This window comes from Symphalangus syndactylus, chromosome 23 (assembly GCF_028878055.3).
Source record: "Symphalangus syndactylus isolate Jambi chromosome 23, NHGRI_mSymSyn1-v2.1_pri, whole genome shotgun sequence".
Taxonomy (NCBI): domain Eukaryota; kingdom Metazoa; phylum Chordata; class Mammalia; order Primates; family Hylobatidae; genus Symphalangus; species Symphalangus syndactylus.
In genome coordinates, this window is record NC_072445.2 from 40,183,771 (window position 1) to 40,202,422 (window position 18,652).

The 18,652-nt window shown below is 47.8% G+C and overlaps 2 protein-coding genes, 2 non-coding genes and 1 pseudogene across 6 annotated transcripts; 3 read left to right on the forward strand and 2 right to left on the reverse strand.

Annotated features, from left to right (window-relative positions):
- The first annotated feature begins 3 nt into the window (after window positions 1–3).
- Window positions 4–11,809, forward strand: DDX39B (DExD-box helicase 39B). Of its 3 annotated transcripts, none has more exons than XM_063632536.1 (11): window positions 4–141; window positions 1,434–1,776; window positions 2,825–2,952; window positions 3,244–3,336; window positions 5,396–5,579; window positions 6,587–6,705; window positions 9,155–9,286; window positions 10,652–10,761; window positions 10,860–11,004; window positions 11,131–11,278; window positions 11,602–11,809. In XM_063632536.1, the coding sequence occupies exons 2-11, from the start codon at window positions 1,566–1,568 to the stop codon at window positions 11,616–11,618; spliced, it is 1,287 nt and encodes a 428-aa protein (XP_063488606.1). In that variant the 5' UTR covers window positions 4–141; window positions 1,434–1,565; the 3' UTR covers window positions 11,619–11,809. The 3 variants fall into 3 exon arrangements, with proteins under 3 accessions (XP_063488606.1, XP_055118933.1, XP_063488605.1); XM_055262958.1 differs by having other exon boundaries at window positions 25–141; window positions 1,564–1,776; XM_063632535.1 differs by lacking the exon at window positions 4–141 and adding an exon at window positions 172–437 and having other exon boundaries at window positions 1,564–1,776.
- On the forward strand, window positions 920–997 carry LOC129473864 (small nucleolar RNA SNORD83). Its single transcript, XR_008654392.1, has one exon. It is a non-coding gene; the product is annotated as a small nucleolar RNA SNORD83 (small nucleolar RNA).
- Window positions 5,630–5,706, forward strand: LOC129473865 (small nucleolar RNA SNORD83). The gene has a single exon (XR_008654393.1). It is a non-coding gene; the product is annotated as a small nucleolar RNA SNORD83 (small nucleolar RNA).
- Window positions 11,810–11,819: 10 nt separating the features above from the next.
- MCCD1 (mitochondrial coiled-coil domain 1) lies at window positions 11,820–13,086 on the reverse strand. The gene is made up of 2 exons (XM_055263391.2): window positions 12,863–13,086; window positions 11,820–12,307 (listed from the first exon to the last, which is right to left on the reverse strand). The coding sequence occupies exons 1-2, from the start codon at window positions 13,031–13,033 to the stop codon at window positions 12,119–12,121; spliced, it is 360 nt and encodes a 119-aa protein (XP_055119366.2). The 5' UTR covers window positions 13,034–13,086; the 3' UTR covers window positions 11,820–12,118.
- Window positions 13,087–13,347: 261 nt separating this feature from the next.
- Window positions 13,348–14,800, reverse strand: LOC129473144 (large ribosomal subunit protein eL15-like; annotated as a pseudogene).
- Between the last annotated feature and the right edge of the window lie 3,852 nt (window positions 14,801–18,652).

Consider the following 18,652-nt stretch of genomic DNA (forward strand, 5'->3'; position numbering starts at 1 on the left):
CTGTTTCCGGTCCCTTGCGCCTGCGCTCTTGCAACCAAGAAGGCGGGAGGCTGGAGTAGAGGGAAGCCTGCAACCGGAAGTGAAGGCAGATTTCCCTCCTTCGTCGCTGTTGCTGCCGCCATACGCGCTCTCCCTGTTTAGGTAAGCTTTGGCCTTCGCTACAATCCGTTTCCATCTGCGCTTCTCCGCACCCATTCCGTCACATGGGTTCCTGATACCCTTTTCACAGGCGATGGTCTGGTCGCTGGGGCCTAGTTGGTTCGCTATTTCCGTAGCTTGCATCCTTTTCGAGAGCAAAGAGCTCCTGGGGGGAGGAAGGGAAGCTAAGGGGGGGCCCAATCCAAGATGGTGTCCTCGGCGCCATTGTGTTCGTTTTGCTTCCTTCTTCCAATGGGTTCTTCTCATATTGGAGGCCCCAGCATCAATGAGAGGCGGCGGTAGGCGTCCCTTGGTCTTGGTATTTGCCGAGGGCGGGGCTCTTCTCACCTTCCTTGTCCTTTCTTGAGCTCTTTCTCGGCCCTCGGTGGGACTGGGAGGAGGAGCTGGTTTCTGGGCGCAGTTGGATTTTTCTCACCTTGACTTGCCCAACTTAATTTGGAGTGCTTTCCGAGTGTTTACGATTGGTGTCATTGTATGTTTCTCCAAAAGGAGTCTCACCTTCGTAGCGCAACAGTGATGTGAGACCACTTGGTAAAGATCCTGTTAAAGCCTGGGCGGGGATTGCTTTTCTCTGTCAACTATTAGCTTTCTTATTGTAGGGTGGAGACATGAATTTTTGTGTGTGTGTGTGTGTGTGTGCGTGGCCGAGCCTTTTGTCTTGCACCGCCCCTCCCCCCCATGCTAATTACACAAGGCTTTCTTAAACGGAAGGGAGGATACTGAGAAGTGGGAGGCTGAGAGCTATGGGAGGTGGACGACGGCCATATGATGTTTTCTTTTCGACAGGTGAGCGCTTTGCGCAGTGATGACTCTTATCTATCACCCTTGACTGATGGCTGCTGAGTTAGGCATCCATAACGGTGGGATTATAATAGGGAAAGCGCAGTCTTCCTTTGAGGACTTTTCAGGACTCTGCTTGTCATCTCCATTTTCCACTTTACTAAGTTATTAGTCATATTTTACCTTTTATTATCTATTCTATTTCCTCACTGTTACTTTCAGATCAAGAATTTGTAAGTTGGTCTTCCCCTTCCAACTTCTCTGGTTTCCACTACTGTGATTGTTAATCTTGTTGGGAACCTCTGTCCTAACCACTTGCCCTGGTACTGCTTTTTCTGTTCTGCTATATTTGCTTTTCGTTTTTATGTTTGGTATCTGTTTTTCTTTCCAGGTAAAAGTTTCCTAGTTTAGGGAAAGTGGGAACTGGTGATGGAAAAGAGGTGGTGAGGGCTCTGCTCGTGACTAAGTCTTGCTTTTTTTTTCCCCCCCTCCAGCTCTTCTGTTAGAAATAGTATCTTTGTTTTCCTTTGCTGTTCCTCAATCCCCTACTCTTCACCCCTTGTTTTCACCTATTTTGCGAGAACCCATCCAGATCCCCCTTCCCATCTTCCCCTGCCGGCCCAGTTATGGCAGAGAACGATGTGGACAATGAGCTCTTGGACTATGAAGATGATGAGGTGGAGACAGCAGCTGGGGGAGATGGGGCTGAGGCCCCTGCCAAGAAGGACGTCAAGGGCTCCTATGTCTCCATCCACAGCTCTGGCTTTCGTGACTTCCTGCTTAAGCCAGAGTTGCTCCGGGCCATTGTCGATTGTGGCTTTGAGCATCCATCAGAAGGTAAATTTTCTCTTGGGCATGTAGTGCTCATTGGGCTCTTTAAGGGGACAATAAGAAGATGTGTTTGTCGATGCTCAGGTGGTGGTAAGGGTTTATACTTAAGGCTAGATCAGGGCCAGGTGCAGTGGCTCACGCCTGTAATCCCAGCGTTTTGGGAGGCCGAGGCTGGAGGGTGGTCACTTGAGCTCAAGAGTGCAAGAGAAGCCTGGGCAACATAGGGAGACTCCAGTCTCTACAAAACGTTCAGAAATTAAGCAGGTGAGGGTTGAGGCTTCAGTGAGCCATGATTGCACCACTGTACACCAGCCGGGGCGACAGTGAGGAAGAAAAAATCAGGAGATAAGTATCAAAAACGATTTTGGATAGAGGAGGCTTATATAGGCGTATTCTTTTTGTGATAGCACCAAAGTGCTAATGATCCAAAAGTAACTTCCAGGTCTGCCATTCATTCTTGTGACTGGCTTTTCTTGTCTGCTTATTTTTAATTTTGTCACTTGACTTCTAATTTTAAATTTCCAGAAAGGTCCTGGTTGGACCTGTAGTCTCCCTCTGTTGGGCCAGGCCAGCTGTGGTCTCTGGAAACCTCTATGACTGGTTTAGAGATGACTGGCTTCTGGGTCAGGTACCAAGTCCTTCATTTTGTCCAGGGTTGTAGTTAAGTGACCCGAAGTATAGCAACCTAAGTAGGAGAAATGGTCTGTGGCAGGTATTCAAATGTCATGAATTGTTACAAATTAAGAAAAATAAGGACAGAGCCAGGATCATTGAAGATGAGCGGTTGGTAGATGCAAAGGGTTTGTTACTAGGACTGGGAAGGCATAGATCTGGAGGAGGCTAAAGCTAGGAGGAATTAGGAGAGTCTGATTTTGAGGTGAATGTAATTGAGCAGAGAGAGGTAAAAAGGGTCTGGAAGTTGGCAAGAACCAGGTAAATACTAGACTTTGAGAACTGAGTGGTAAGAAATGGGCTTGGCATGATGAAAAAGGTTGTAGAGTTGTTTGGAGACTGAAGTCTAATTTATCTTCCTCCTCACCCCCCCTACTTTTAGTCCAGCATGAGTGCATCCCTCAGGCCATTCTGGGAATGGATGTCCTGTGCCAGGCCAAGTCGGGCATGGGAAAGACAGCAGTGTTTGTGTTGGCCACACTGCAACAGCTGGAGCCAGTTACTGGGCAGGTATATTTGGGGAGAGTGCTGGGGAGGGGATTTTGGTTAGGACTATAAGGGAAGGGTGTTTTTGTCCTAGCTACATGATGCTTGCAGAGCCATGAGCACATGACCTCTGTTACCCTTGACAACCTGACAGCTGTGGGGAATGTTCTGTTGCAAGCATGGGGTTCATGATTTAGATCACAGAATTGAAGTCATTTATTATCAGCTCAGGTGTGTTTTTGTGACAGTCACTTTCCTAGAGGGGATAATGAAGGGCTACACTTACTGTATGTCTCCATCTACTTCCTGCCTAAGGTGTCTGTGCTGGTGATGTGTCACACTCGGGAGTTGGCTTTTCAGATCAGCAAGGAATATGAGCGCTTCTCTAAATACATGCCCAATGTCAAGGTAAGCCAAGGTAAAGAGACCTGAGAGTGAGGGTGTGGCAAGTTGGAGGGATAAGAAACTTGTAGGCCAATAGTCTGTTTAATTTTGGAGAAGTTTTAGTTTGCCGTGGTTTAACAGTGTTGAGATCCTATGTAACAGGAGGATTTGTAATTGGGCTATGGATGATGCGTAACACAAGACCACCCTTTTCTTACTACTTTATACTGGCTTTGAATCATATCAGTTTGACAATTTTGGGGTGTGTGGCAGAGAAAGCCGGAAACTTTAAAACAGCTCCAGTGGTGTGTGAATATTGAGGATTCTGGCCAAGTGTACAATGGCTTACACCTGTAATCTCAGCAGTTTGGGAGGCCAAGGCGTGTGGATCATTTGAGGTCAGGAGTTCAAGACCAATGTGGCCAACATGATGAAACCCTCTCTCCACTAAAAATGCAAAAATTAGCCGTGCGTGGTGGCACACACCTGTAGTCCCACCTACTTGGGAGGCTGAGGCAGGAGAATCGCTTGAACACAGGAAGCAGAGGTAGTGAGCTGAGATTGTGCCACTACATTCCAGCCTGGGTGACAGAGCGAGACCCATCTCAAAAAAAAAAAAAATCTGATTGAAGTTAAGCATTTTTGGCAAGAATCATTCATAGGTGATGCTGTATCTCCTGTTATGCCACAAGTCTGGTTGACTTATGTTAGTTATTTTTATTTATTTGTTTTGAGATGGAGTCTCGCTGTGTCCCTCAGGCTGTGAGTGTAGTGGCGCGATCTCAGCTCACTGCAACCTGCGCCTCCCAGGTTCAAGCGATTCTCCTGCCTCAACCCCCCGAATAGCTGGGACTACGGTATGCCATCATGCCCAGCTAATTTTTTTTTTTTTTTTTTCAGTAGTGACAGGGTTTCACCATGTTGGCCAGGCTGGTATCGAACTCCTGACCTCAAGTGATCCACCCACCTCGGCCTCCCAAAGTGCTAGGATTACAGGTGTGAGCCACTGCACCTGGCCTCATTGATGATTTTAGATTTACCATAGGATTAGCGTCGTGATAGTCTGATTCCACAGTCGTTCTTTTCCCCCTTGAAACCAGAAAGTAGTTTCTGGTGTTACTCGATACTGTACCAAGGCCCAGATCCCTAAACAACTATTCACCTAATGGTTTTAACATGAAGTGATAATATTTAGCCCGAAGCAGTAATTTCATGGGGTTTGTATGAAGGAGTTTGAGATTCTGGGTTTATTTAGGAAAACTTAATGTTCCATGTGTTTTTTTGTGGTACTTTACACTAATCTGGTGATTTCTTGCTGTCCTTTATTTATTTGTTTTTTATTTTTTGAGATGGAGTCTCGCCCTGTCATCCAGGCTGGAGTACAGTGGCTCCATCTTGCCTCACTGCAATCTCCACCTCCTGGGTTCAAGCGATTCTCCTGCCTCAGCCTCCTGGCTAATTTTTGTATTTTTTGTATTTTAGTAGTAAATTTGTAAATTTTGCATTTTAGTAGAGATGGGGTTTCACCATGTTGGCCAGGCTGGTCTTGAACTCCTGGCTTCAGGTGATCCGCCTGCCTTGACCTCCCAAACTGCTGCGATTACAGACGTGAGCCACCGGGCCTGGCTTTATTATTTTTATTTTTATTTTTTTTTTTTGAGATGGAGTATCACTCTTGTTGCCCAGGCTGGAGTACAATGGTGAGATCTTGGCTCATCACAACCTCTGTCTCCCAGGTTCTCGTGCCTCAGCCTCCCGAGTAGCTGGAATTACAGGCGTGCGCCACCACGCTTGGCTCCTTTATTTTTTAAATGAAGCCTGGCCTCATAAATGAAGGAAGATGGTTAGATTAAGTCAGTAGAACTGAATTATTGTCCTGACTGCTCCGACTAGCCATGTAACTTTAGGCAATCATCCTCAGTGTTTGGTGGGGGGACATAAAATTTTTAAATTAGATGACCTCTAAAGTTTGTTTTAGTTTGGAAACATGCTAAAAATTGGTTTAGCTCAAACAGTGGGAACCCTGGGGGGATTGAACTCTTTCCTTCCTCTTGTTTGAGACTCTTTGCTCCTGGCTCGGCAGGTTGCTGTTTTTTTTGGTGGTCTGTCTATCAAGAAGGATGAAGAGGTGCTGAAGAAGAACTGCCCGCATATCGTCGTGGGGACTCCAGGCCGTATCCTAGCCCTGGCTCGAAATAAGAGCCTCAACCTCAAACACATTAAACACTTTATTTTGGATGAATGTGATAAGATGCTTGAACAGCTCGGTGAGTGGCAGTGCTGGGGCTTGGCTAATGCTGGGGAGTTGTTCTTTGGAGCCAAATGATGTTTATTTGAAACAGGAGCACCTCAGTGCAATGACGACTCTTTATCTATCACCCATGACTGATGGCTCTGGGTTCCCTGGTTGATCTTTATTATGCTTTTAAGCACAGTAAAGGGTGTCGTCAGTCTTTCTATGATTTTTGTTTTTAACCTTTGAGAATAGGGGACTTTGATAATTTTAGGCATAAGTCATCACCACCACCACTGTGTTCATTATAGATTCCTATACTGGGAGTCATAGGGGAGATTCTAAACTGAAAGAGAAGACAGGACCCTTCTGGCATCTCCAGCACAGCATTTACAGTCAGAATTTATAGCTGAATAAGTGTCTAAACTCAGGTCTGGGATTAATAGAGTGTTTGTAGCAGTTTGTGCGGTGTGGTATTCTAGTGTGCCAGGTGGGGTTAATGGAAGATTTTTCTGTGAGAATTGAATCTTGGTGAATGAGAGTGGGGTTGGACATAGGCCCCATAAGTCGTTACAAATGATCTTTGGCAATTCAATATGGTGAGCTATAAAGGTGGGCTCCAGGTAGGGATGTCATATTTGCCTGACTTGATGGAAAAGTGATCCAGAGAGTCATAGATGGACTCTGATATCTGGAATATAATATGTGCTTGATATTTGTAGTCTGCTGAAGGCTGTCTGGGGCTTGGGCAGGAAAGGGTTGGGAGAAGGGCCTGTAAAGCATGTTTTGAAGGCCTTGAAAGCCTCTGCACTGGGCTTTATCCCCATTCATAGTTGGGAACTTTGGGGTTTTACCTTATTTCTTGCTTGGTTAAAACAAACAGCTGGAATCTGATCCCAATTCTTGATTCCAAGTCCATTGCTCTTTCCATTGTGTTATTACTATTTCCAGCAATCTTCACCTCACTGGGAAGTCTACCTCTAATCTTTGTTTATCATACCTGCTTATTTTCTCCTACAATTTTTTTCCTTGTTCTTGTAGACATGCGTCGGGATGTCCAGGAAATTTTTCGCATGACCCCCCACGAGAAGCAGGTCATGATGTTCAGTGCTACCTTGAGCAAAGAGATCCGTCCAGTCTGCCGCAAGTTCATGCAAGATGTAAATACCCTTCTACCTTCTCTCCCTCCACTCCCCGCCCGCAGCCTCCTCCCCTTCCTCGCCCTCTTCCTCAGACTCCCTTGTCATTCAAGTGCCAAGAAGGCGGCTTGTGCCCAACTGGGAGTAATGACTCCTTGAAGAGACATACAGAAGCAGAGACAGCTAGTGTTAGGGTCTGCGCGGGTGCCAGGGAAACTCCGGAAGACTTGGTCGGGTTAATGTGAGAGCGGGTAGTGTTCGACTTTTTCAAAAATCACAACATTTTTGAACCTCTTCTCCCTTCGGGGGAGGGCAGGATTTTTCTGCCCTACCACCCACCCATCCATCGTCTCTTACATGCCCCCTACAGCCACGCACCCTCAAGGTGGCATCGAGCATACAGCTGGAGCCTTCTGCTCACCAAAACTCCTACTTCCCGGTGGCAGGAGAGCAAGAGAGGGACAGACAGATGGCAGGGCATGTCCAAAAGAAGAGCATCAGCACAAATGAATCCTCCCCTTCCCCACCTCCAGGGGTGGGGGCCTTTGGCACCTCAATCCCCGATACCCTACTCCTTCCCACCCACGTCTCCTTGCACCCATCTGGAACCTCGGTTGATGTGAGCCGGCAACAGAGAAGCACCGTGGCGCGGCGAGGGAATGCAGACGGCACCCAGCGGTGGATGGCGGCAGCGGAGGCCGCGGGGAAACCTGACCAGGAAGCTGAGGACCAAACCAGCCTCTTTTTCCGTTCCCGGTTTTTTTCCTGAACCCAACGCGTGCCGTGCCCCGTTTCCCCCAATATGTGTTGGGGAGGGGTGTCCTGAATGGGGTGGTAGATTTTTTTTCTTAAAAAAATTTTTTTGTTTTTTTTAATACTCAGAGGAGAGGGACATAGGAAAGGTAAAGTAGATGTAATCGGGTGGGTGTTAGGGTTTGGGGCTAGGTGGGGCCAATTGCATAAGCAGTGGAGTGTGTTCTTCCCCTCCCTGCAGTGTTCCTTCCTGTGGGATGATCACTCTTTAGCTGTATTTGGGGCTAGAATGAGATTCGAAGGAGGCCGTGGAACTTCTTTTTAGAAAGCCTACCTTGGCTGGGCCTGGTGGCTCACCTCTAATCCCAGTGCTTTGGGAGGCCAAGGTGGGAGGATTGCTTGAGCCCAGGAATTTGAGACTAGCTGGGGCAGTGTAGTGAGACTTTGTCTCTACCAGAAAAACCGGGCGTGGTGGCGCATGCCTGTAGTCCCAGCTACTTGGGAGGCTGAGGCAGGAGGGTTTGCTTGAGCCTGGGACGTGGAGGCGGCAGTAAGCTGTAATTGTGCCACTGTACTCCAGCCTGGGTGATAGAGTGAGACCCTGTATCAAAACAAAACAAACAAAACCTGCCTTCTGGGATTGGGCTTCTGGTTTTTTTCCCATGACACATGCATCCTTTCCTATTTTGTCCTCTGGGTCTTCATATTAACTATCTTCCCCCAGGATAGTATAAAAAGTGTTAGGAAAGTTGGGCCTTGGAGTTGTGGTAATTTTTGTCTTTGTTACTTTCCTCCCCTTCAGGGGGTTTTTTAATTTTAAAGATGAATGCAGTGAGGTATAATGGTGTGTGCCTGTAGTCCCAGCTATTTAGGAGACTGAAGCAGGAGGATCACTTGAGCCCAGGAATTTGAGGCTATAGTGTGCTATGATTGTGCCGGTGAATAGCCACTGCACTCCAGCCTGGGCAACATGGTGAGATCGTGTCCCTTAAAAGCGTATCTGCTGCTCTGAATTTGGTTTTTTAACACCACTTACTGATACCTTCCCTGTAAACCTGTAGATGGTTTAATTCTTAAGAGACCAGTCTCATCTAAAACTATCCTGTTGTGGTCTGACGGCAAGTTACTCATCTTGAGTAATTTTTGTTTCTCCTTAAGTGGCATTTTGATTGTCCATTGCAGCATTCTGATCTTAAAAGACATCCACTTTCCTAATGCACATGAGATTCTCTTAGTTGAAGTAGGAGAATCAAATGGAGCAGTCGTCCTCCCCCGACCCCATGTTCTTACAAGCAACTCTGATGGAGTTACTCTGACCTTGAGTCACTGCCTCCCATCATTTCCCAGATGTTTGGTCCTTGCTCTCCCTTTGAGAATCATCTCTCATTTTCTTTCCTCTCCCACCTCTATTTGAGGTAATGGCATCTGTGCCATTGGGTGGTTTCACTGCTCCTTGACTTCATTTGCATTTTCTTTTCCATGATAGTTTTTAGTTGGGCAGTCTTAAAACTCATCTGATAGGAAGGAAATTAGATGTAATGTGAGAGAGACCACAGTAAAATGTGGGTATTTTTGGGAGTGGGGTGGGGTTTTCAATCTTCTCTTTCCTCCCCATCCCCCCATGGGGTGTATTGGAGATCAACTTCCTCCACCCCCCCAGGTTTAACCCCCCCACTCTGCCCTCCTCCCGTTCCCCACCCCCTTCCTCCCCCCCCAGCCAATGGAGATCTTCGTGGATGATGAGACGAAGTTGACGCTGCATGGGTTGCAGCAGTACTACGTGAAACTGAAGGACAACGAGAAGAACCGGAAGCTCTTTGACCTTCTGGATGTCCTTGAGTTCAACCAGGTCAGTTACACGTCCAGTAGGGGGATGAGCATTGGAGCACTCCAGCTGTAGCAGAAACCTGGATATTAAGTACACTTTTATTGAGGAAATCACATGTGTGATGTGGGAGAGAATGATGAGGGTATAAATATCTTAGGGGTTGAGCATGAGTAAGGTGGGAGCTGCATTTCTATTCTATGGCTGGCACGGATATGTCCTCAACCTCAAGGAAAATAAACTTCAAAAATTAAGATCCTTGGCCAGGCACGGTGGCTTATGTGTGTAATCCCAGCACTTGGGGAGGCTGAGGCAGGTGGATCACTTGAACCCAGTCGTTTGAGACCAGTCTGGGCAACATGGTGAAACTTCATCACTACTAAAGAAGAAAATTAGCCAGGTGTGGTGGTGTATGCCTGTAGTCCTGGATACTCTGGTGGCTGAGGTGAAAGGATAGCTTGAGCCCAGGAGATTGAGGCTGCAGTGAACTATGATTGCATTACTGTGCTCCAGCTTGGGCAATAGAGTGAGACCTTGTCTCCAAAAGTCCTTGAAAGGTTTTAGGAAGTTGTTGAAAGTCTTGAAATGATTTTTGAGGGCATGTTAGGGTTCTTAAATGTTTAATTCCTCCAATAACTGCTTATTCAAGAGAAGCATTTCTGACTGGGTGCAGGGCAGTGGCACATGCCCATAATCCCAGTAGTTTGGGAGGCTGAGGCAGGAGCATCGCTTGAGCCCAGGACTTCAAGACCAGCCTGGGTGACATAGGGAGACTCCCATCTCTACAGGTAGTAAAAATAAAATAAAATAAAAGTAGCTGGGCGTGGTGCTGTGCACCTGTGGTCCCAGCTACTTGGGATGCTGAGGTGGAAGGATCTCTTGAGCCCAGGAGGTGGAGGCTGCAGTGACTTGCGATTGCACCACTGCACTCCAGTCTGGGGGACAAAGTGAGAACCCATCTCAAAAAAGTGTTTAATTAATATACTTGTGAGTGGTCTGTTTGCATTTAAAACTACTTTCTAGAATTAGGATAGCTCCCTTAGGTTTAATGTTTTGGTGAGCAGGAGTATCAGTTACCCCTCCAGATCTTAATTCTAGTTTTCTATCACTTTTTCATGAGGTGATCTCATCCTCGTCTCCTACCATGTCTGGCAATTTTGATTTCTGAACTCTGTGCTGCCTCAGGCCAGCTTCCTTAGGGAAAAATCAGTTCTGAAATAAAGTTATATTTTCTCTTCTGCTCTAAATATATAGTGGGGGAATAAGAGATGAAGAGGAATTCCTGAGAACGTAATTACTAGAAACTCCCGTCTCCCACGTAATGTTTCTCACACACCATGGACCCGTATTCCCCCAATTTGAGACCCCCCCCACCCCATCCCACAACAGGTGGTGATCTTTGTGAAGTCTGTGCAGCGGTGCATTGCCTTGGCACAGCTGCTAGTGGAGCAGAACTTCCCAGCCATTGCCATCCACCGTGGGATGCCCCAGGAGGAGAGGTGAGCTGAAGATGGGAAAGATATTTTGTGTCCTTGGGAGAAAAAGACAGTTGAGAGAAGGGAATCTCAACATGTTTTAAATTTCCTTTCTCACAAAGGCTTTCTCGGTATCAGCAGTTTAAAGATTTTCAACGACGAATTCTTGTGGCTACCAACCTATTTGGCCGAGGCATGGACATCGAGCGGGTGAACATTGCTTTTAATTATGACATGCCTGAGGATTCTGACACCTACCTGCATCGGGTAAACCCCACAGGCTGAAGAAATCCCACTCTCCCATTCCCTTCTTTTCTATTTGTACATCTTCATCCCTGCCTCTGGGTCTTTTTCCTCTTCGGTCTTCCAGTGCTACCCTCTGTCTCCCTCCAGGTGGCCAGAGCAGGCCGGTTTGGCACCAAGGGCTTGGCTATCACATTTGTGTCCGATGAGAATGATGCCAAGATCCTCAATGATGTGCAGGATCGCTTTGAGGTCAATATTAGCGAGCTGCCTGATGAGATAGACATCTCCTCCTACAGTGAGTACTGATCTCATGAAACCCTTTAGGTCCTCCCTGTTCCTTAGTGTGTTTGTCCTAAATTTCATCACATAGGTCATGGGCACCTGATGCATAATGGACACTTGACTGGTTCATGCCCCCTGGTCTTTGATGCTGTGTTGGGATGTTTTCCTGACCTTTATGTGTGGTTTCTGTCTTCTCTCATATTACATCCCTTCCCTCAGCCCCACGTCGTCCTCTGAACCCAGGCAGTACACCAGCGTCTGCATGTGTGCCGTGTGTTCCTGCCTCGCTTTCCCCTTTTCATGCCTTATTCTGACCATGCTACGTTTTCTTCTCAGTTGAACAGACACGGTAGAAGACTTCGCCCATTCTGGAATGTGACCGTCTGTCCTTCAGGAGAGGACACCAGGGTGGGGGTGAAGGAGACACTACTGCCCCCACCCCTGACAGCCCCCACCCCATGGCTTCCATCTTTTGCATCACCACCACTCCTGAACCCCCATTTCTGATTTGTCAGAATTTTTTTTAACAAAACTAAAAATGAAACACATGTGTCTGTGGTATCTATAAGTGCTTCGTCCCTTTATTATATTTGGGGTGAGGTTATTTTAGGGCATGGTCCACTGTAAATTCCTATAAGGCCTGGGTGCCCTGCCTGCTGTGAGATCAAAGGGGAATGGGACTAAGACTGCAGAGCCCTGGCTCCCCCACTACCTGCCAATTGCCTGCGCTTTATGGAGGTCTCTTCCACTTTCTCTGGCCTGGGAGAGGCTGGGGTGTTTATGATCCCAAGGCTCCTGGTGGGTGGTGCATGTATTTCCAGTGCCTGAGGGTGCTGTGGGCACTGGGGGAAACTTAGGTGCCTCCTCCCAGGTGCTCTCGGTGCCTCCTCATCTGTTCCTTCAGCTTCTGGATCTTGAGCACCAGGGCTTGGGCCTCCCAGGCTCCCTCCTGCCCTTCCAGGAGGGCCTGGTACAGCTCCAGCTGCTGCTCCAGCAACTCTTCAGCTTGGGCCAGCTCAGCTGTGTGGTGGGTCCCAGGGCCCTGGTCAGGGAATTAGGGGAGGGAGCATCAGCCAGGGCAGGGGGCCGAGGCCCTGGGAAGCTTTGTTGCAGGCTGTGGCTGAAAGTGAGAAATTCCACCTTCCCTATTCGTTTTTGACCCGGTTGTTTAAGGACACCTGTACTGAGAAGGCCAGGTAGCTCCCTGTCTTGGGCATAGGCCTCAGTGGTGAGGGGGGAGCAGATAGAGTTCCCTGGCCCAGGGGCTGTAACTGGCTACCTTGAACAAGGATATGGGGTCACTGGAAAGAGGATCAGCTGCTCCTCCCCGCTAAGAAATAATTAACTGTTAGGTGAGGGGGAATAGATCCTGTTCAAGGACTGTGGACTGTGCTGTTGTGGGTGGGGGTGGGGTGGGGGAAGGGAGCCCTGAGGTCTTGGCTGGGGGAGGTGGGAAGAGGAGCTGGTAGCTGAACTAAGAAAAGAGCTGCAGGGGTAGGCGTGGTGTGGGGTGGTGCAGGGTGGGATTGAGGGTTTTTTTTCCCACACCCCCATGTAAATTCTCACACCCTCTGTTCCTACCTGTGGTGCCACTTACCCTGGGAGGGGACGTCATCTTCCCATTTCCTCTGGAGCTGGTCTGCTCTTCCATGCTTGCCTTGGGGTTTTGGGAGCAGCACCCATGGGAGCCCTGGGGTGCCAAGGACCAGGAGGGCAGAAGGAGGCGAAGGAAATGGCACCGAGAGAGCCAGTGCAGAGAGAGGACCATGGCGAGTGACCTGGCAGGGAGCTGTGTGAGCTGTCCAACAGCCACCAGGAACTGGTTCCCTTCAGGCCTTGGCCTCACTTCAGTGCCCAGGCCCCAGCCCCCAGCCCTGCCCCTGCCCCAGCCCCCAGCCCTGCCCCACGTCTCTCCCAGCCTGACCCCAGACAGAGTCCAGGAACAACAACTGTTCCTGATGTGAAAAATGTTCCTGCCAGTTTAGGCAGAACTTGCTTTAGAGCACTGGTGCCCAGCCTACCACAGGTCTGTGTTTTTTTTTTGATCTAGTGTTTATTAGGTATGAATTTTACAAACATTTATTAGCGGTAGCTGTGGAGCTGGAGAGTATTGCACCTTCTCCAAGCTGCATGGCGAGAACCACCAATAGTGTGGTAGAACTTACAGCCCTTTCCAAGGCTGTGGCTCTCTTGGCCTGCAGATAGCCTACGCATCTCCCTGTGCTTGTTGTGGACCACTGGGTGTCAGGTTTCCTTCTTTTTTTTTTTTTTTTTTTTTTTTGAGATGGAGTCTCGCTCTGTTGCCAGGCTGGAGTGCAGTGGCATGGTCTCGGCTCACTGCAACCTCCGCCTCCTGGGTTCAAGCGATTCTCCTGCCTCAGCCTCCCAAGTAGCTGGGATTACAGGCACGTGCCACCACGCCTGGCTAATTTTTGTATTTTTTTTTTTAGTAGAGATGGGGTTTCACCAGGTTAGCCAGGCTGGTCTTGAACTCCTGATCTCGTGATCCACCCGCCTCAGCCTCCCAAAGTGCTGGGATTACAGGCGTGAGCCACCGCGCCCGGCCTCAGTTTTCCTTCTGATAGTGTTATGGAATGGATCAACTAGGATAACCTCAAAAACTTTGTATGTGGAATCTTTAACCAGCCCAGTGAGAATTCAGGACTCAGAGCCCCACAATGGCATCCAGCTTGCTCTTCTGTAACAGACTGAAGGCTTTGAGCAAACCAGCTGGTTAACACCACGATAGACAGGCTTGCTGTTAAGTTGCCTTCTTAGGAACTGGATTTTCAGCCAACCACGGCGCTTATATATAACATAACCTTGCTTGGCTGTAGCCCAGTAGCGTGCTTTATTGGGCTGGGTGGGGCGGGGATCCCTGTGGAGAGCAGAGAGCTGGTGGTACTGCCAGCAGCGGACCCTCAGAAGAAAGCTCATGACATCAGACTGCTTCTTCCATAGCTTCTGGATGTACTTGTATGCACCATCTTGGTTTACCCAGTGGCTGCTGCCGGACAGAAATGAAAGGCTACCACAGGTCTTGTGTCTTTTGTTTTTTTTGAGACGGAGTCTTGTTCTGTCGCCCAGGCTGGAGTGCAGTGGTGCAATCTGGGCTCACTGCAAGCTCCGCCTCCCGGGTTCACACCATTCTCCTGCCTCAGCCTCCCGAGTAGCTGGGACTACAGGTGCCCGCCACCACGCCCGGCTAATTTTTTGTATTTTTAGTGGAGACGGGGTTTCACTGTGTTAGCCAGGACGGTCTCGATCTCCTGACCTCGTGATCCGCCTGTCTCGGCCTCCCAAAGTGCTGGGATTACAGGCGTGAGCCACTGTGCCCGGCATGCCTTTTTCTTAACACTGTCTTTTCTCACTTCACTCTGCAAGGTAGGAAATTACCTCACTGGTTTGCACCTGAGGAAACTGGCTCAGATGGTTTCATTCAGCACTCACTGGGGAAGTGTCTGTTGGGGGCAGCTCTAGGCTGGATGTGCTCGAAGGTCCACAGGTGGTTGTTGGTAGGGCCTGGAGGGTTCATGTCTAGGTTTACCTGACTTGAAAGCTCACCCTGATCTTGCTCAAGTGCTGATTCCCCTTTGCAGATATACCTTTTATTGTGCTTCCCTTTATTATTCTTTGCAGACACTGTTTTTTATTTAGAGATTGGAGGCTTGTGGCAACCCTGTGTCAAGCACATCAAACAGGTCTATTGGTGCTATTTTTCCAACAGCAGACAGACATCATGTCTCCATGTCATGCTGTGGAATTCTCAAAATGTTTCAAGCTTTTTCATTATTATACCTGTTACAGTGACCTGTAATCAGTTATTGAAGTTAACTATTGTGATTGTTTTGGGACACCATGAGTGATGCTCATATAAGACAGCAAACTTAATGGAAAAATGTGTGTGTTATGACTGCTTTACCAACTGGCCATTCTCCCGATTCTGCTTTCCAGGCCTCCCTATTCCCTGAGGCACAACAATATTGAAAGGAATAATCCATGTGGCAAATGGCAAACGTCATTGTTTTATTTTAAGAAGTTGTCAAAGCAGCCTTCAGCAGCCATGCCCCTGATCCATGGAGGCAAGACCCTCCCCCAGCAAAAAGATCGGGATTAGCTGAAGCCTCAGATGATTGTTAGCATTTGTTTAGCAATTAAGTATTTTAAAATCAAAGTATATGGCCAGATACAGTGGCTCACGCTTGTAATCCCAGCACTTTGGGAGGCCGAGGCGGGTGGATCACTTGAGGTCAGGAGTTCAAGATTAGCCTGGCCAACATGGTGAAACCTCATTTCTACTAAAAATACAAAAATTAGCTGGGCATGGTGATGGGCACCTGTAGTCCCAGCTATTTGGGAGGCTGAGCAGGAGAATGGCTTGAACTCAGGAAGCGAAGGTTGCAGTGAGCCAAGATCGTGTCACTGCACTCCAGCCTGGGTGACAGAGTGAGACTCCGAGACTCCGTTAAGTATATACACAGTTTTTTGTACACAATGCTACTGTACACTTAATAGACTACAATATAGTACAAACATAACTTTTATGCACAATAGGAAACTAAAAAGTTTGTGTGACTCACTTTGTTGCCATGGTCTGGAGACAAATCTTCAGTATCTCCGAGGTATGCCTGTGATTTCCCTTTCCCTCTTCTTGCTGGCCCAAAATGACCTTGTTTCTTGCCTCTGTCTAACCCTGCATGCTGTAGGGGTTTGCCTTCTCTGGTAGGTCTGGGCACTTTGTATCCTTTGTAACCTTGGCTCATGGGATATGACACTGGTACAACTGGCCTCAAGTTCTGTCGGACTAGTGAGCCTCCCCCCACACCTCCTGAACTAGAATCAAAGGCCTGTGCACACACCGTGCCTGTGTGAGTCTGCGTAGAGATGTCAGCTTCCTGCAGAGTGTTCTGAAGGGTTGTCCTGTTGTGACTGGAGGGCATAGCCACAGGCCCAGAGGCAGGGGTGGCTCAGAAAGGAGTGGCTGGTCCCAATTTTGATCATCTAGGAATAGGAAGGTCCTTAGAAAACCATGCCCCAGAAGGCAGGATTGCTGGAGAGTGGACAGCTGCTAGTCAGCTCGCTATCTGGATATCACTCTGCATTGGGAGGGAAGATGGCCTCTGCCATGGTGTAACAGTCCAGGAACCAGGCAGGGAGGCCTTCCCAGCGGTCAATGCTTCTCACAGTTGCGGGCCAAAGCACCTTCAGATGAGGCCAAAGACTTTACATTCCTCATTAGCTGACTTTTTCCCACTTAAGTGGAAAAAGAACCCAGAACCTTTGTAAAAGTTTTAGGGGAGAAGGGCTTTCCCTCTTGTATCTTGGTGATAAGGTTATGCATGACTCATACTTTAATTGCAATGTGTACACAGCTAAAGTCTTCATTATTAGAATATAAGAGCCCCAAACTACTGTTGTTATAGGTAAGTGAAACTATGTAGTATATGGTTAAACAATGCACAATCAATTAACACTGAAAATGGCTGGGCGCGGTGGCTCATGCCTGTAATCCCAGCTCTTTGGGAGGCCGAGGCAGGGGGATTACTTAAGGTCAGGAGTTCAAGACTAGCCTGGCAAACATGATGAAACCCCGTCTCTACTAAAAATACAAAAAATTAGCTAAGCGTGGTGGTAGCCACCTGTAATCCCAGCTACTTGGGAGGCTGAGGCAGGAGAATTGCTTGAACCTGGGAGTCGGAGGTTGCAGTGAGCTGAGATCATGCCACTGCACTCCAGCCTGGGCAACAGAGCAAGATTCCTCCGTCTCAAAAAAAAGAAAAAAAAAAGGAAAAAAGAAAAGAAAAGAAAAAAGAAAATTAACTACAATTTTGGGGGGTGGACAGAATGATGCTGTGTCACCCAGGCTGGAGTGCAATGGCACAATCTCTGCTCGCTGCAACCTCCGCTTGCTGGGTTCAAGCAATTCTTATGCCTCAGCCTCCCAAGAAGCTGGGATTACAGGTGTGTGCCACTATGCCGAGCTAATTTTTGTATTTTTAGTACAGACATGGTTTCACCATGTTGGCCAGGCTGGTCTTGAACACCTGGCCTCAAGTGATCCGACTGCCTCAGCCTCCCAGAGTGCTGGGATTACAGGCCTGAACCACCACGCCTGGCCCTCTATCTGTTAATTTAAAAGATTAGCAGCCATTTAGAAAAAACAACAAATGAGACTTTTGCAAGACAATCTAAATGATACACTAATAACAGTCCTTTGGGAAAATGACATTTCAACCATGTGAGTTTCTGCTTTAGGTTATGAACTCTAAAATGAACTAAATGGACTAACCCCCAATAATTTATAGTAGCTAGTTTTTTTTTTTTTTTTTTTTTTTTACAGTAGGTAGTTCTAAACCATAAATAAAATAGAATCTGAAGTTTGGCTTTGTTCATCTGTGGGAACTTAATTAAGAAAGCACTGGCCTTTGGGTCAGTTCAAATATAGTAGATGAGGCCAGGCGCAGTGGCTCACACCTGTAATCTCAGCACTTTCGGAGGCCGAGGCGGGTGGATCACGAGGTCAAGAGATCAAGACCATCCTGGCCAACATGATGAAACCCCGTCTCTACTAAAAATACAAAAATTAGCCAGGCATGGTGGTGCACGCCTGTAGTCCCAGCTACTGGGGAGGCTGAGGCAGGAGAATCACTTGAACGTGGGAGCCAGAGGTTGCAGTGAGCTGAGATCATGCCACCGCACTCCAGCCTGGCCACAGAGCAAGACTCCGTCTCAAAAAAAGAAAAAAGAAAAAAGAAAAAAAACAAATACAGTGGATAAATTGTGGATCTCATAATTGTAGAAATGAAGGAATTAAGATAAAAAAAATACGTAAACCAGAATACCTAGTGCTAAGGTTGAATGTCCCCACCAAAACTCATGTGACATTTAATTGCTATGCTAATGGTATTAAGATGCGAGACTTTTCTTTGTTTTTTTTGAGATGGAGTTTCGCTCTTGTTGCCCAGGCTGGAGTGCAATGGCACAATCTCAGCTCACTGTAACCTCTGCCTCCCATGTTCAAGTGATTCTCCTGTCTCAGCCTCCCGAGTAGCTGGGATTACAGGCACATGCCACCACGCCCAGCTAATTTTTGTATTTTTAGTAGAGACGGGGTTTCATCATATTGGTCAGGCTGGTCTCGAACTCCTGACCTCAGGTGATCCACCTGCCTTGGCCTCCCAAAGTGCTGGGATTACAGGCGTGAGCCACAGTGCCCAGCCGATGTGGGACCTTTCCCAGTTGATTAGATTAAATAGATTAATTTCATTGTATGGCATGATAAAAATCAGTTCAGCCTCTTTGCCCTTCCACCTCTTACCGTGGGATGGTACTGCAGCCAGGCCCTCATAAGATGCCAATCCCATGCTCTTGGACTTACCAACCTCCA